We start from the raw sequence: 17013 nt of genomic DNA on the forward strand, positions 1-17013 counted from the left end.
CCAGCTCAGTGGCCTAGTAGTAGAGTGTCTGCCCTGAGACTGGAAGGTTGTGGGTTCAAAGCCCGGCCGACTGTAAAAAACCTTTGCTCCAAAAATATTCTCTAAGTATGGCATTTCATCCACTGGCCATGGGCCCCCTCCAAATCCAGTCCGCCCCAGCGAAGTCTGAAAAGTGGACTTTAAAAAAAAAAAGAAAAAAAAACAACCTTTCACACAGGCACCAACCGACGGACCAGGGTCAGTGTCGCGCCCACCCTTCCTATTTTGTCATGGCGGTGCAGACGGCGGTAATTTCGGGTATGAACCACAATTTTGGAACGTTTCATAGTATTCTTTTATCGGGCGATAACACAGGAATAAAGCCTTTCGATCTATACTTCTATGTCTTTTGAAGACATTATTTCCTTGTGTTTCAAAAGTAACTACCGCATGGTGAGCCCTGCGCTCATACTTGGGCTGCTAGGCTAACGCTGCTAATACGTGTACCAAGACATGGCGATAGCTTGACTTGTTTTGATGAAATCTTTACTCATAATAATTAACTACATGTCTGGGTGGCGTTTCATTGTCTCCAAACTTGCATACGCCATGTCAACGCAGCTGCTCAATTCAACAAGTATTTACAACAGTAAAATATTTTATGAGAAGCCCCTCACTGGTGTGTTTACTTGGTTTGTTGAGTACTTGTCGGATGAACGCCTGTTGATTTTCTGTAGAAATAGAGGCAACCGAACAAACATGATGCTAAATCAATGGAAGTAGTAAATGTCCAACTTTTTTTTAAATTATATTGAAATAAGAAGGATTTCACCACTACCCCGTTTAGCTGATCATGTTGAAGTTATTTGCTCAGACCGGTTTTGTTAGTGAAAAGAATAACACTACATTTCAATATTTTAGTTGATTTTGCGGTTCTCTTGAGCGCAACGACAATATCCACAACGATTTTCACTACTAGTCTACATGTGAATTCACAATTTATGAGGAGGTCAAATTAATTTAAACTATAAAGGTTAATATGAATTTTAAGTTCATCCTGAAATTTCATCTGAAAGCCGAATGTCCTCTGTAGTGTATGTTGTGTACCTGACCTTGGACATCTCCTATTATTATGTAGGAGCCAGTCTGTGGAGGCAACTAAAGGAACTATGGGAGACAGTGGAGGGCGCTGTGTTGAGAAGACAGCCAGATAGCTTTGATCTGCTCGACCTTCAGTTAAAAAAACACAAGCCACACTTTCTATCCCTCTTTAAAAACCCGGTGAGGCCATGGATTTATTATAAGCCCCCTAGCATCATTGTATTGCATGCGTTTTTACTACAGTACCCCACATGATGCACATGCAACTGCAACGTCTTCTCCTTCCTCATTTCTAGCCAAAATGTGCAGAGCAGAGAGAGAAGTTGCGGAAAGCCATCACAGAAGGCATCGCCATTCAGGGTCAGCAGGGGTCCCGACTCCTTCCAGAGCACCTTCTTTCGGAGGCCTTCATCGTCAGTGATTTGTTTAACCTTGGAGAATTGGCAGCTGTGGAGCTTTTGTTGGCAGGTCCTTACAAAAACAACAACAACATAAACATTTTTGAATAGATACAAAAATCCACTGGGGAGCTGTTTACAGTCATGGTATTTGACGGCCTGTGTTTTCTCCCCCAGCTCAGCAGCAACAGTCCCACTTTCCAGGTTTGACACGTGGTTTGGTGGCAGTGCTCCTCTATTGGGATGGAAAGCTTTGTGTGGCCAACTCTCTGCGCACACTTATCCAGTCACGTCGCGGCAAGACATTCACTCTGGACCTCAGGTAAGTGCTGACAGTTATTCTGCAGGTTGTGTCAATAACTCCTGCATATACAGTATGGATCATTCACAATCTCTGCTGTTATTTTTAAAAAGTTTTTGATTGCTTTTCCTCCCCTGCCTCCCGCCTCATTTAGTGAAGAGCTGGTGTCTTTGACGACACATTTCACAGATGAATTGATGAGCCAGGGATTGACCAGGCGCATCCTGACCTTAATAAATGAGATCAATCTGACACGTGAGTTTGAGCGGCTGCAGAAGGAGCGAGGCCTGGGCAATGAAAAGCACAGAAAGGAGGTAGGAGTACATGTATATTTTTAAACTATTATTTTGTCATGGTTGATCTTTCCGGTTGTAATTGACATGATACCAACTTGACCCCTTGCCCCCAGGTTTCAGACCTTATTAAAGAATGCAGGCAGGCCCTTGCAGACAGCCTGTTTGTATGGACCTGCCAATCACCTTTAACTATAGATGACACCCTGGCTCTCATCGGCTACTTGGAGACAGTATCGGCTCAAGCTGATGGCTCGCTGGATAGTGTGAACCTAGCTCTGGCCATGGCACTGATGTACTGTTTGGATGTCAGCTTCATTGAGCAAGGCACTGAAGATAGAGAAGGTGAGAATTGTTGAAGCTTGCTATAACTTTAACTTTCAGTTTGAAAATTTCTATGAAATCTTTATTCAACAGTTATTTTTCAAATATTGTATATAAACGTAAAAAAATCAGTGCATAGCTTTGTGTAGATCTCTTTATATTTTTATGCCCTCGATGAAACATCATTCAACCTAGCTCCAGCCTACCCATTCAGTGATTCCAACCATTGTGCTGCTCTCCATTTTGATTTCAGCTGCTGTTAAGACTTAAATAATTGTGGGATGCTGCAAGTATTGCAATCCTCAGTGCGATTTCTACACAATTCAACCTCAATATGAAAGTCGACATGATTGACCGAATTGATTGTAACTCAATTATAAGTGTGTGTTTTTCCATCTTAAGATCTGCTCCAGGCGCTACCGCTGCTCTCAGAGAGACAGTATGTGTCAGCACTGCACAGTCGTTTGATGGACAGCCGGCCATGGAAGCTTCCTGGCCTGCAGGCTGTGTGTCGCCTAACTTGGGCTCTTTCTTTGAGGGTGCTGTCCCAGCTGCCACAAGGTGCAGGTTAGGATCGCATCTTTTTGGGATATTTAGATTACCACAAGATTTGATGTAGGTGCTGTTGAAATGGAAAACATTTCACATTTGTTCTGGCCAGTCCTCGTGGAGTTCACCGAGGCAGACGAGGCGCTGGCAGACCAGGCTGTCCTGGGAGATGTCTTCCTCTTTATTAAAGAGGGTATGCTTGGTTGTGAGAGTTTCTTCCTGGAGGAGTTTTACATCCGCCGCCTCCATTCACTCATCACAGATTTTCTGGCACTAATGCCAATGAAGGTGAGCTGTCACATTTTTTTGGTTGTAGTGAAAGATTCCTTGCCAAGTTTAAGTAAACTGGTTTGGTTTTAAATGCTTTTGTAGGTTAAGCATCTCCGTAACCGTGCTGATGAGGATGCCCGCTTGATGCATATGTCTTTACAAATGGACAATGAGCCTCCATCATCACTGCGCAAAGACTTGGACCACCTCATGATGCTTGTAAGTCTCCTACAAAGGCACACACACACACTTAACATAATACATACTGTATTTACACTCACGATTTTACAAATATAATCTTCAATATTAATAGGATAACGCGTTGTCATTGTCGATTACTTCAAATTAAAACCACAGTTCTAAATTTATTCTACAATGTCAGTGGTGGAATTCACAGCAGCTACATCTTCAAAAACGTATTTTATTCCAGATGTGATTTAATGTCGATTTTACATAATCCAACGATCTTCTCCAAGACTAGTGCTTTAACTCAAGATAGTGTTTCAACTTTCAAAGTCGAAACATTTTTATACAGCAGTGTTACCCTTTCTTTTTCTTTTTCTCCAGATAGGAGAGTTCTACAATAAGGATCCATTTGGGATGGAGTTGGGCCTGGAGTTCTGGTGTCCCACAGAGCCCCTTCAGCACAACTCATTGCAAGGATCCTACCTGGGAATGGCACTGCAAAGGCCTCCACATAAACAGGTCATATAAATTTTCCATATTACCAGAATAACCATCAAAGTCTTAACCTGTATCTCCTTAGACGAGTTCTATTTGTTGTCAATTTTCTATTTTTCTTTTGATGCGTTGAATGTAGGTGGTTCTGTCCAAGTTTGTGCGGCAAATGGGGGACCTTCTGCCCTCCACACTCTATATCTCCTATTTGCGGATGCTGAAAGGTCTTGCCAATGGTCCAGAATGTGCACACTACTGCTTCAGCCTGCTAAAAACCAACGGACCTTCACATGGTAAGAGGAACAAAATAAAAGTTTTCACCTCAAGCTGATTCTTCTAATTTTAGTGCATATTATCACATAACATTGGACACCAAGTATTTTCATGTCCTTTCAGCGGATAACATCCAGGGAGTCGCCGGCTGTCCAGTATCATGGGAGCATTTTTTCCACTCCCTCATGCTCTACCATGAAAATTTGCGGCGAGACCTACCAAACCCTGATGCAGTTCATTATCGTCACCCACCACTTCGGGGTATCACTCAACGAGAACTGGAAGGACTTGCCTCATTTTTGCAGTTACTCACTACAATAATTGCATGGGTAATTTTGTTTGTCCATTTTATGATATTTTAGGCACACCTTGACCTGAGAACGTTGTGTAAATGTGTATGTTTTCTTGTTTTTTTCTAGAGTGAAAATGCTCGCCTGGCATTGTGTGAGCACCCCCAGTGGACTCCTGTGGTTGTGATGCTGGGTTTGCTTCAGTGCAGTGTTCCACCTGTCCTAAAAGCTGAGCTTCTTCGCTGCCTCGCAGCCTTCGGCAAATCACCTGAAATTGCTGCTTCACTCTGGCAGTCACTTGAGTACACACAGGTTGGACATTTTAGTTTATTTTTTCTAAATGCATTCAGGACTATTGTCAAATAGTTAAATGCTCAGAATATGAATTTGTGATGTGAAATTAACAAAGGATTAGATTTAAGTCGGGCTCCGGACTGCCTCAAAATGCTGGAGGCAGGCAGTCTTTGCAATATGAAATTTTAGACGGATACTTTATAGTTTTATTTTCCTTCTACAGATCCTTCAGACGGTCCGTGCTCAAGGACAAAGACAGGCGGCAGGAATTGAGGTAAGTCAACTTGATACACTCGCGTAGTGTCTAGATCAGCGTTTTGCTAAAGAGAAATATGCAAGTGTATTGATAGAAATTCGTAAGTTGCATTTTTGTAAAAATAGGACTTCAAACATGTTCATTAGACGGTTGCACAGCTTTTAATGTGTTCTCATCAGTGACATAATGACATTCCAATACCTTGAAGATTGTTATACAAACGCCAACCTCATTTGCCAGGCAATTTGCTTTCTTGTTCTGTTCTCTCAGGTGGAGCTTAATGAGATTGAGTCGAGCTGTGAGGAGTACCCTCTGACACGAGGCTTCTGTCATCTAATAAGTACCTTGGTGGAGAGCAGCATTCCCCTCAATTTGGGTGCAGGGCTGCGTGTGCCAGGCTTCCAGCCATACCTGAATTTCTTGCGTGACACTGTCTTCCTAGCTTTCCCCACCAGAGCATATCGACGTCCAGAAGAGAAGGTGTTCTGCAGCTCATTGTTTCTATTCATAGATTTTACGCACGTATACTCATTCGGTTTTGCCTTTTGCCAGTGGGAAGTAGCGGACACTGCACTCGAAGTGTTCCACAAGCTGCTGCGAGATTACGAGCCGCAGCCGTCAGACTTTGTCCAAGAGATGGTGGAGCTGCAGGGCGAGCAAGTCCCAGCTCACAAGCCACCGGGCCACAGCATCATGTTCCACCTGCTCAATGACTCGCCCATGTTGGCGCTTTGCCTCAGCTTGCTAGAGGAGGGCGTACGCCAGCTGGACACCTATGCCCCTTTTCCTGGTGAGAGAACATGCAGGCTGCTGTCACAATCTCATTGATAAAGCTTGTGACTGTTTGTTTTGAGTGTGATGCAATGCAATCTTGTCTTCCAGGCAAGAAGCATTTGGAATCTGCAGTACTGCACTGCCTCTGCCTACTAGACCTGACCCTGCAGAAGGAGGTGGTGTTCATGGATCTCCTCAGGGAAAGCCAGGCTTCTCTTTTGGTGTCCCCGTTAGAGCAGCTTCTACAGGGGGTCAGTCCTCAAACCCGCAAAGCAGATCACATTGTGAATGTGGCCAGGTAAAAAATGAACCTGGCGTTCATCATCAAAACTGGTGGTGGTGCGCTGTTCAAATTATTCACATGATTTTGTTTGCTGTCAGGTATCTCTACCACAATGACTCCAACCCTGAGGCTGCCTTCCACAGCGCCAAGATCTTGCGCCGCATTGCAAACTACCCAAACATTCAAGAAAGGCTTGTTGGAGATTTTACATATGACCAGGTATATTCTAGTGTCTCATAAAGATATTGGTGATCTTGTGAAATAAAACTGAAATATTAGAAGAATATTCCCCATCTGATTCTTGGCACAAAATGGAAAATTATCCGACTGCAAAAAAAACAAACAAATATTCTCTGATAGTGTCGATCAAAATCTTGGGTTGTGCTTGTATCGCATCAGATAGTGCAGGTATTCCTGAAGATTTCATGCTAGGTTGCTTAGCATTTATCAATGTTATAATATTAGATGACATAGCTGTGGGTCATGTCTTTGGTAGGATCAAGTTAAACCTTTTTTCTGTTCCCTTAGGTTGTGAGTGAAAAGCTGATGGCAGGCTTTGTGGAGTGTCTGGATAATGACGAGGCAGAAGAAGGAACTGAGACAGAAAATGGTGCATCACCAGCTTCTTTCTTGTCTTGCCTCTTCAAAAAATGTGTTTCATTATTTGCCATGACCAGACTCTTTACACTTCTAGATGGAGATGCCCTAAAGAAGGTGGCACAAATCCGACATGAAACACAGGTTCATATCCTTAACCTTCTCATCAACTCTTTGAAAATGAAGACGCCCAATTTGGCGTTGTATTTACTGGGCTATGACGTCAAGAAGCGTGTGTCCTCCACCAACCTTCAAGATCCAGGTGAAGATGTTGACATTGATCGCAGGGCCTTCTTTTGTGATATCCGGCAAAAAATCGAATCCTAACTACAGCAGTGCATTAATAGCTGTATTTTGCAGGTGTGTTAGGGTGCCCACGCAGTTGCCTGCATGCTATCCTGAGTCTCCTGCAGAGAGGCACTGAGAAAATATCAGGCCCTGCCCTCACTCAAAAGGCTCCACATCTGGCGGAGCTCTGCTATCAGGCAAGCTTTCTCCTTTCACGTAGAGTGCCTTAACAACTGGTACTTCACAATGGAGATTGGGTGCTCTTAAATGTCTTAGTGAATGTTCTTTTATTGTATTCACAGGTGATATACCAGCTGTGCGCTTGCTCTGAAACATCTGGACCCACAATGCGCTATTTGAGGACAAGCCAGGACTTTCTTTTCTCACATCTGCAGCGCCTACCATTCATCCTTCCTGGCAAGTACATCCATGATTTGGGCTCTATTGACCACCAGAGGCAGTGCTTAAAGGACTGAAGGTTCTATTCGCCCATATGGAGTTCGATAGCATACAAATAAATTCTGGTGACACCAGAACTTTTACCTGTCTCTGGTCATCCAGGGTTCAAAGGTGACTTGTTTTGTTTTGCATACTTGAACTGTGTATGCGTGAAGGGAACATCGTTTAGTGCTTTCAGCCCTGCCTCTGCTGGTCATTCAGGATTTATAGAACTGTAGTTACATTTGCAAGTTTTGTATGAAAATCTTGTTTTGATGCATGGTGTTCTCAGGGGACCAGATTGCTGCACTGTCCCAGATGTCCTGGCTCATGAAAACAGCAGCCATTGAGCTAAGGGTGACATCACTGAACCGCCAGCGCTCACATACACAGCGCCTCGTAAACCTGCTGCTTGATGACCAGCCACACTCGCAGCATGCAGGTGCTACATATGTCGCTGTATAATTTTATCCATTCATCCACTTGCTCAGTATCTTAGAAACAGGACTAAAACTTTGAATAATATAATGGGTGAAATTGTTATTATTATTATTATTGTTTTTTATAGTAGGCCTACACTTTGACCTTGTCCAAGACCAAACCATCCTGTATTGCATTGTCATAATATGCACAATTTATGCCGGTAATCATTTTTCTTGGCCCATGGCCCACCCTCAGCAATTGTTTAAACAGGATGTTTATATACAAAAATGACAAATTTGGCTTTCTCGCGGAGGTTAAAGTACAAGGTTCCCAATGGTCTAAAAGAATATATATTACAGTGTCAGTGTTCCTAAAGTTCAAGAACAATGGTCTCTTCATAATTTAGAGTAAAGTGTCTATTGATTGTGGAAAAACACTACTACTATACACAATCTGTAATACTACTATTTCTTTAACAAAACAAGTTTTTTTTTATTAGTTTTGTTTTAATAAAACTGTAACAGACAAACCTATTATATGCTTTTGTTGATTTTCTTTCTTTTTAGCTGAAGGAGAAACCACTATTGAGGAAGAAACTAGATCAGTCAGCGGATTCTTAGATTTTGACTGTGTTTCCAAAGGTATGTATAATTTTGTTCACATTTCCAGTAAAAACATGTCACACTGAAACCAGCATATTTTACACATTTAATTTGACAAAATAAATTCCCTCAATATTTCTTTTTCTTTCACATTTCCTCCCACTTCTCAGAGGTGAAGGGAAAAGCCGGGAATGTCATGAATACTAATGTTTTGCCTGGGCATCTCAGGTGATGGACTTAACCACTTGTCCACTTGTTGTTTGATGTAACCAGTACGTAGGAAGTTGCTGAGTGTGTTGGATGCCATCGACTTCAGCCAAGACATGCCTGAGCTGCTGCAGCTGGACTTTTTTGAGCGCACTCAGATAGAACAAGTCATCTCCAACTGTGAACATGTCAACGAGCAAGGACACACAGTGTGCAATGTGAAGGTGGGTTTGTTGGTTTAATTTATGGCGCTGTGAAGACGTCACCAAATTATCATATTTAAATTGTCTTTCACAGTTGCTCCATAGAGTTTTGGTTGCTGAGGTGAATGCTCTGCAAGGGATCGCCGCGATAGGGCGGAGACCACTGTTAATGGAGGTACATGAACTGAAAATATACAGGACCATAATTTTACTTTTTAATTTCTTATGTGGTCGGAGTACATCAGGCGTTGCATCGATTAACCTCAAAACACTATGTTTTCCTAGGAGGTGAACTCCATCCTACAGCAGGTGGTGGAACGTAACCGTGTCCGACGAAGTGTCAGTGCAAAGAGACATGCACTGCAGTCCTGGAGGAGCCTAGTGGAGACGCTGTTGACCGCTTGCCCTGCTGACCTCATAGCAGTCGAAGAGAGACAACTAATCATTAGAGACCTGCTTTTAGACCTGCATGACAAGGTTGATAATGATACCCCCCCCACCACACACACACACACACGCACGCACGCGTGTACACACACACACATACACATGTGAATAATGAACTTGTACTTATTTTTATGTAATTTTTGTTACCTAGATTTTATCTGAGGATGCAGCGGGAGAATTGATGCCCATTGTAGCTGGTGCTGTCTTCACGCTGACTGCCCACCTCAGCCAATCAGTGTTGTCCGAACATCCGCAAGGGGCCGGATTAAAATCCTCATCTGGTTTTGCCTCAATAGCAAACGCCGCCCTTCATCTTATCCTTCGCAAGCTGCTGGATTTCATCCTTTCTACAGGTGGTTATCAACCTCCACCACCTTCAAACTCTGCTTACGCAATTTGTAAGATTGTCTTCTACATTTTAAGGTGGAGGGTACCAGCGTCTACGTGCACATTTGTATGGCTCTTTGCTGTACTACCTTCAAATTGCCCAAAAGCCTGAGGAACCAGACACTTTACAATCCGGTAAACTAAAAATATAAGCGCACACACATCTGATCATCTGTTTTTTTTATTAAGCAATTAACCTAGTTTTGTTACATAAATCTAATCATCCCCTTCACTTTCTCGGTGTGTCCTAGCTGGGAAGGCAATGTGGGAGCGTCTCACAGCCCCTGAAGATGGCTTTTCCAAACTACAGCGAGAGAACCTCACTATCATTGAGAGCTACGGCACAGCACTAATGGAGGTGGTGTGCAGGGATGCATGTGACGGCCATGAAATTAGCAGGGTATGTTTAAGTGTAAGTCAAGGTATCACTGAAATCTCATCCAATGACAATAATCTCTCTCAGATGCTAGCACTGGCGGTGCTTGACCGAATCCTGTCCATCGACCGCCAGAACCAGTGGCTGGTGTATGTTTGCAACAGCGGCTACTTGCGCACGCTAGTGGAGAGCCTTCGACAGGATGACATGGCCCTGCAGGCTCTGCTCACACCTCAGCCTCCCCTCCTCAAGCCACTCTACATATACGAGAGCAAGATGGTGAGGAGCCATTCTTTGTATTTGTTCACCAAAGTTTCTTGGTAAGAAGGCTCAACGCCAGCGATGTGTTTACAGGCCCTACTGACTCGTGTGGCCAAGACGAACGAAGGTGCTGTCGAACTACTCCGCTGTGGTCTGGTAGCACAGCTAATTGAGTGTCAAGTGTTTGACATGATACCTGACAGTGAAGCTCACAGGTTAAAGTCACACACATTACTGCTTCATTAGAGACACCTCTCCTCCTCCAACTGACTTGACTATGTCTGTTGGTGGGTACAGGATGATGAGGGACCCGTCAGGCTTCATACCCGGACCTATGGACCGTTATAGACAGATTCTCTTACCCACCCTGAGGCTCTTCCAGGTGATACTCACCTCCACCACTATGAATCACCAGCAGGGGGCAGCACAGGTGAGAATGCTGACAAAACTCATAATTTGGGTTAGCTTGCATAGTTTTTGTGTTGTGTGAGGTTAGTTGTTGCGTGTATGTTACTGTTTTGGAGGTTGCCTGTGTTTATGTCTTTGCGTAATATGTATTTGTGTTGTTTGTAGATTCTCCAGTGGCTGATAGTCCACGGAGACACCATCCAGTCACTGTTGCGCTGTCCAGAGCTCAGTTTAGGAGCGTTGCAGGAGCTCTCTTTGCTTACTGGTATCATTAGTAAGACGGCTCTACCAGGTATCAACAGCATACAGCAAATCATTAACAAATTAACATAAAATAGATGACATTTGGCCGTTATTTCTCAGGGGGCCCCGAGATGACCGGCGAGGTCAATGGTGGTACTCTAATGGAGTTTCAAGGTCACATCAATAGATTCCAGGTTAGCTTGATTATTGTGTCAAAAGCTCAAAACGTAAATTTAGCTTTTTTCGTGAAAACTTAATGCTGTATTTTTTTCCCCCCCAAGCGATTATGCCTGTTGCTGCTCAGCCGCCTGGCAGGCAGTGAGCGAGAGAGGTTACTGAAGCAAGCGGAGGTGACTGCAGCTGGAGACTCAGCAGAAAGAAAAGAAGAGATGGAGGTGGCCATGCAACAGGTAGGATGTGCCATGCTTGCTTAACCGAAAGTTGATTGCATCATAGTAATATTTTATAGTTAACCAGGGTCAAGTATAACATGCAATATTTATAGGTATAGTAAAGTGGAAAAGACTTTTGATTCCACCTTTTCCATTACCCTTTTAACTTAATCCAACAGATAAAAGAATGTCAACAGTGTGTGTGTGTGATGTCTATTGTTTCTAAATTAAACTCCTTTTTTTTTTTTTTTTTAATATAAATTCACTTAAATTATGACTGCTGTATACTGGAAATTTTCCAAATATCCAGGAATATCTCAAGAGTTATGCATATCACTGTTATGTCATTGACGTGTTTTGGGCTCTGACCTCAGGTGTGCGCTAACATCATGGAGTACTGCCAAATTCTGCTGCTGCAGAGCTCAGCTCAGGCCCAGTTCACTATCTGCCTGTTTAGCCCATTTGGCAGCGAGCCGGCTGGCAGGGACGGAGGACGCGCAGGTCAGACCCTCATTAGGAATCCATGAATGAATTCATGCGAACATTCTGCTTATCTTCGTCAGTCATTATGCAGAGGAACTTTGAAAACTGAATACAATGCGATAGCCTTGGGCCGATTTTTGGCATTTGTAATTATTATGGGTGTAGTTGTGGAATAAATGAGCGGGTGGGTGGGGCGTGCGGTAGTCACGATTACCAAGAAAAGTCTGATTTCAATTAAAGGACAAATTTCATCATGCGTAATTGCGTATAATATTCCAGTGCATGTTATTATTGAGAAATTATGCTCTTTAAAATGTCACTGGTGAAACATGAGTCATGTGCGTAGATCTGACGTCCAGCCAGCCCAACGTGGCGTACTCACGAGCCCCCAGCCTGGGCCTGGTGCTCTTCATGCTGAAGAACAGTGCTGCCGACTTCTTCCACTTTCACCAGAGTCACAGGCAGAGTCTGGGCAAGCTGCAGAGTTTGCATCAGCTGCCCCCCGAAGAGCTCAAGGAGGTAATGACGGACATGGCTAGGCGGGACCCTAACACTAGCCTCACTCCAATGTGCATCATCTAAGCAGACGTGTCGTGTCGTTTGTAGTTGTGCCAAGGCCTGGTGTCCGGTTCAGGAGGGGTGGAGAAAATCTCATCGGTGCAAAGAAGTCTGCTGGCCAACAAAAGGCTGGTGCAACTCATCAACAATAGGGCCAAGCTCCTGGCCCTCTGCTCCTGTATCCTTCATGCAGACCTCCTATTTCACGAGCTCATATTAGAGAGAACACAAAACATGTAGAATATCACAATCTCAGCTGATCCTCCAGCTTGCATCATATTTTCTGCTGTGAAGGACTAAATCCAATTCAGCAGCAGCATCTAATGTTCAAATGGTGTATTGTCGACAAACCTTAACCCCCCCTTCATAGACATCATTGAGACATGTCTATTTGTGTTGTGGCGCCACCTCGAGTATTACCTGTTACACTGCACCCCCACAGACCCAAAGGATTCTCTACTGCCCAGAACCACTTGGTATCAATCTCGCCTTGGTAACGGTAAGGATTGTAAAGACTAGTCGAGTACTCAAATTGTCTTCTTTAAATACCCCGTAATGACATTTCGAGCGCGATGTCCACAAATCACAACTTGTGTTTCTGGCGAGGAGGCAAAACTGCTTGCAGTAACAGAGGAATGAATGAATGAAAGTGGACCTCAAATTTGCCCTACTTTCCTATTCTATTTTTCCCTACTCTTTCATGCATTACATACATCAAACCGAGTCTGTGACCTATTTGAAGTTTGACATTTGTGCAGTTGGTGGATTGGTTGCAATAGCTGATAAAGGCAAGCAAACATTCGGATTTGATAGAGACATGGCCTGTCTGTGAATAGTCAAAGTCTGCTTGTGATTGACGGCCATTGAAATGCAATGGCGAAAACGTTTTATTCTTCAAACAAAAATCTTCAAAATATACCAATAAAACTCCAATATGCATTCCCCCTGAACCCTCATTTTTTTGGGCCTCCAGACTCGTTTAGCAGCCTGCAAACAAGCAGCGGACGTGGAGCCATCTCGCGGGTTTCTCAGCGAGATCTGGACTTGGTAAGAAATGAAACTTAAGTAAGCACGTAATACTGCTCCAGCACTTAAACCCCTTTTTTTTCCCCTGTGGTTTGCAGCTTAAGAGTGACATGGCTGCTGGTTTTGGAGAGGCTCTCCAGAGAAAACTTCTGGAGATAGAAGGCTTGTACAGTCAAGTGCGCTCACGTTACACCTTCATTCAGGCTCTTGTACGCAGAATCCGAGGCCTCTTGAGGCAGCCCAAAAGCTGAGGATTCATAATTCTGGACAATTTTAGTACATTACACCAAGCCGAAATCACAGCAACAGCAGAATATCTTTCTGTGATTATGTTGGCTTACACTGCAAGGACTGTTCTTTAATAGAAAGGAAATTAACTCGTACACAAATAGTTTAAAAATAGTGTTGGTTTGATTTGTCTTTTTTGTGTGTGCGAATACATTTTCTACACAACTTAATGATTCCATTTGACTGACATTTTTCAACAATAAAGTGATTTGTGAAAAAAGCGTAGAAAATATTCCACGTTGGGGGGAAAAAAAGATTAATTTTACAAATCCTATTTTGAGAAAAAAAAATGAGTGATATACTTTGAGGTGAAAAGATGTACATGGTAAATATCACCATACTTTCCAGTAGTTTTACAATAGTCAATATTTTGTGGATGATGTAATATTTTGGTTATATGAAAAATACTTGTTTATGTACTCAAGAAAATATTTCCATGGAAAAAGGGCAATTATTTTTCAAACATAGCCGATTTTTAATTTTATGTGAATCCAAACTATTTTGAAAGAACGTTTGGAAACTTACGTTTCATTTGGTAAAATTTATATTTTGACATCATACTTAAACATACTTCTTACATTGTTCTAATTTGTATTCTGTATGACAATACACTAGTCCAGTGTTTCCCAACCAGTGTGTGCCGTGGGAAATTGTCCAACATTAAATACCGAGCGCATTGTAAACAGGATCGCCAAACCACAGGTCAGTTAGCGTAAGGCCTGGTCAGCCACTTGCTAATGGTGCATGCGTGGCAAATCGGAGAATCTTGAGATTTCATGTTGTGGCATCAGCACATACTCACTTTATGTGTGTGTTGCTGTTAGTGTTGGCTCGTGGGTGAACGATTCGTTCAAAAGAACGATTTTGTTTTCAGTGAACGAGAGTGAAGTGAGACTTCCTAAAGTGATTCGTTCTTTTTTCAGTTCATATGACTTCAACTAGTAGGTGCCGGTAATGCGCATTGAAGCTGGTGCCACCTCGCCGTAAAACAAAAGGAAGAAGAAGATGACGTAACTTCCCGTTCATGAACGAGTCGTGAATTGCTTTTCCCGTTCCCAACTGAACGGATCTGTGAGTGAGTGATTTGCATTTCTAGTTCATCGCGTGAACGGATCAGTGAGGGAACGAATCCTGACTTTCCCGTTCGCGAACGAGTCAATGGCTGAACTGCCTTCCCGTGCATCAACGGATCAGTCAGTGAACGTGTTGCATCTCCTGGCGTGAACTATGTAAGGCAGAATGTCGATTTACGATTTGCCAAGGAAAGAAAGAACCACTCACTGAAACACCACTTCTTTTATGCACGTTTTCTCCAAGCTAACGGCTAACTTTATTGCATGAAGGGATACGCCGTTATGCAACAACCGGGAGATTATGCTTCTCTTTGGGTAATCTTGATTTTATAACACTTGTAGTAGTTTTTAAATAATGTGTATGCATATATACGCCTAAATATGGTTATCCAATATATCTACTGCAATTTCACATTAGATTGCTGGTTTGAAATTTACTTTTAATATTATTTTCAAATAAACATTTATGTTAAAACTTGTCTGGTGTTTTATTCCTTGTTTTTTTAATTCGCCAATTAAAACAAAAATCAGACATTTGGTTAACTGCTTTATATGACAATATGTGTAGGTACACCTCATGGACACTTCAATAGGTACACTACACGAGGTAATAAATAAAAAAAATTAAAAAGGATTAATTGCACAATAACATACATTTTCACACGTGGGATCGAACCAAGTTCTTGCTAAGCAAGAGCCCGTGTCATTACCCAGCCGGCTATTCTAACCTGGAAGTCCGCTGTCGTCTGCACTGTTTTGTACTAGTGATGTGCATTCCAGTTAAGTGAACTGAATCGTTTGAATCGGTTCATTAAAAATATTTGTTCAAAAGAATCGTTCACCGGATCGTTAACTACACTTTCTTATTTATTTATTCTTTTTTCTATTTTTTTACCTCGTGTAGTGTACCTATTGTAGTGTCCATGAGGTGTACCTAATCACAGGCTACTTCAATAGGGAAAAAGCTTAAGTGAAAGTGAAAAGTGCCACACCCGCCCTCACCCCCACCTCCTGATTGGCTGTTTGATCTGTGACGTCACGTGGACACTCATTAGGTACACCGCTATTTTCAAGTGTACCGAATAACAAGCCACTTTATTAGGGAAATATGGTAAAAGGTCACTTAACAATGGGAATCTTGGAAAACATGTTGGAATGCGGCCCCGAGGACTAGAGCTTGACACCTGTGACCTTTGACCATGATATTTCCCTAATAAAGTGGCCTGTTATTAGGTACACTTGAAAATGGCGGTGTACCTAATGGAGTGTCCAAGTGACGTCACAGATCAAACGGCCAATCAGATGTGGCACTTTTCACTTTCAGTTAAAGGGGTGTCGACCTCCAGTCCTTGGGGGGCCGCGTTCCAATATGTTTTCCAAGTTACCCTCGTTAAACACACCTGAGTGAAAAGATCTGTTCATTTTCACGTTCTGCAGGAGCCTAACTTTTCAAACAGGTGCACTTAATGAGGGAATCTTGGAAAACATGTTGGAATGCAGCCCCGAGGACTGGAGTTTGATACCTTTGACCATGATATTTCCCTAATGAAGAGGCCGGTTATTAGGTACAAAAAAAAAGAAAAAAAGAATAAATAAGAAAGTGTAGTTAACGATCCGGTGAACGATTCTTTTGAACAAATATTTTTAATGAACCGATTCAAACGATTGTTCACTTAACTGGAATGCACATCACGAGTACAAAACAGTGCAGACGACCATGGCCTTCCAGGTCAAAATAGCCGATTGGATAATGACACGGGCTCTTACTCGGTAAGAACTTGGTTCGATCTCAGGTGTGAGAATGTACTTAAATGTGCTTTTATTGTGCAATTAACCCTTTATTTATTTATTCTTTTTTTTTTTTTTTTTACCTCGTGTAGTGTACCTATTGAAGTGTCCATGAGGTGTACCTACACATATTGTCATATAAAGCAGTTAACCAAATGTCTGATTTTTGTTTTAATTGGCGAATTAAAAAAACAAGGAATAAAACACCAGACAAGTTTTAACATAAATGTTTATTTGAAAATAATATTAAAAGTAAATTTCAAACCAGCAATCTAATGTGAAATTGCAGTAGATATATTGGATAACCATATTTAGGCGTATATATGCATACACATTATTTAAAAACTACTACAAGTGTTATAAAATCAAGATTACCCAAAGAGAAGCATAATCTCCCGGTTGTTGCATAACGGCGTATCCCTTCATGCAATAAAGTTAGCCGTTAGCTTGGAGAAAACGTGC

At 42.4% G+C, this 17013-nt stretch overlaps 1 protein-coding gene across 2 annotated transcripts; it reads left to right on the top strand.

Annotated features, from left to right (window-relative positions):
* The first annotated feature begins 46 nt into the window (after positions 1 to 46).
* nup205 (nucleoporin 205) lies at positions 47 to 14320 on the top strand. Of its 2 annotated transcripts, none has more exons than XM_049724231.2 (42): positions 47 to 297; positions 1118 to 1260; positions 1377 to 1548; positions 1656 to 1800; positions 1934 to 2093; positions 2189 to 2417; positions 2799 to 2963; positions 3058 to 3233; positions 3318 to 3434; positions 3783 to 3920; positions 4036 to 4186; positions 4290 to 4495; positions 4586 to 4768; positions 4974 to 5024; positions 5277 to 5486; positions 5559 to 5796; positions 5889 to 6078; positions 6162 to 6282; positions 6592 to 6673; positions 6758 to 6922; positions 7021 to 7145; positions 7251 to 7365; positions 7679 to 7828; positions 8376 to 8450; positions 8685 to 8842; positions 8916 to 8996; positions 9107 to 9298; positions 9420 to 9621; positions 9692 to 9790; positions 9907 to 10055; positions 10119 to 10310; positions 10386 to 10507; positions 10590 to 10722; positions 10866 to 10992; positions 11064 to 11137; positions 11225 to 11353; positions 11710 to 11836; positions 12165 to 12337; positions 12425 to 12554; positions 12747 to 12875; positions 13350 to 13423; positions 13501 to 14320. In XM_049724231.2, the coding sequence occupies exons 1-42, from the start codon at positions 108 to 110 to the stop codon at positions 13651 to 13653; spliced, it is 6141 nt and encodes a 2046-aa protein (XP_049580188.1). In that variant the 5' UTR covers positions 47 to 107; the 3' UTR covers positions 13654 to 14320. The 2 variants fall into 2 exon arrangements, with proteins under 2 accessions (XP_049580188.1, XP_068507251.1); XM_068651150.1 differs by having other exon boundaries at positions 2799 to 2957.
* The last annotated feature ends 2693 nt before the right edge of the window (positions 14321 to 17013 follow it).

Source organism: Syngnathus scovelli, chromosome 6, assembly GCF_024217435.2.
Source record: "Syngnathus scovelli strain Florida chromosome 6, RoL_Ssco_1.2, whole genome shotgun sequence".
In the NCBI taxonomy this organism is placed as follows: domain Eukaryota; kingdom Metazoa; phylum Chordata; class Actinopteri; order Syngnathiformes; family Syngnathidae; genus Syngnathus; species Syngnathus scovelli.

What these genes read in the sequence shown, in the direction of transcription:
- nup205 (XM_049724231.2), top strand. Translation starts at nt 108, where the DNA reads ATGGCATTTCATCCACTGGCCATGGGCCCCCTCCAAATCCAGTCCGCC. An exon ending in AGGAACTGAGACAGAAAATG is followed by an intron (nt 6,674 to 6,757) that starts GTGCATCACCAG and finishes TTACACTTCTAG; the next exon opens with ATGGAGATGCCCTAAAGAAG. An exon ending in GTCACATCAATAGATTCCAG is followed by an intron (nt 11,138 to 11,224) that starts GTTAGCTTGATT and finishes TTCCCCCCCAAG; the next exon opens with CGATTATGCCTGTTGCTGCT.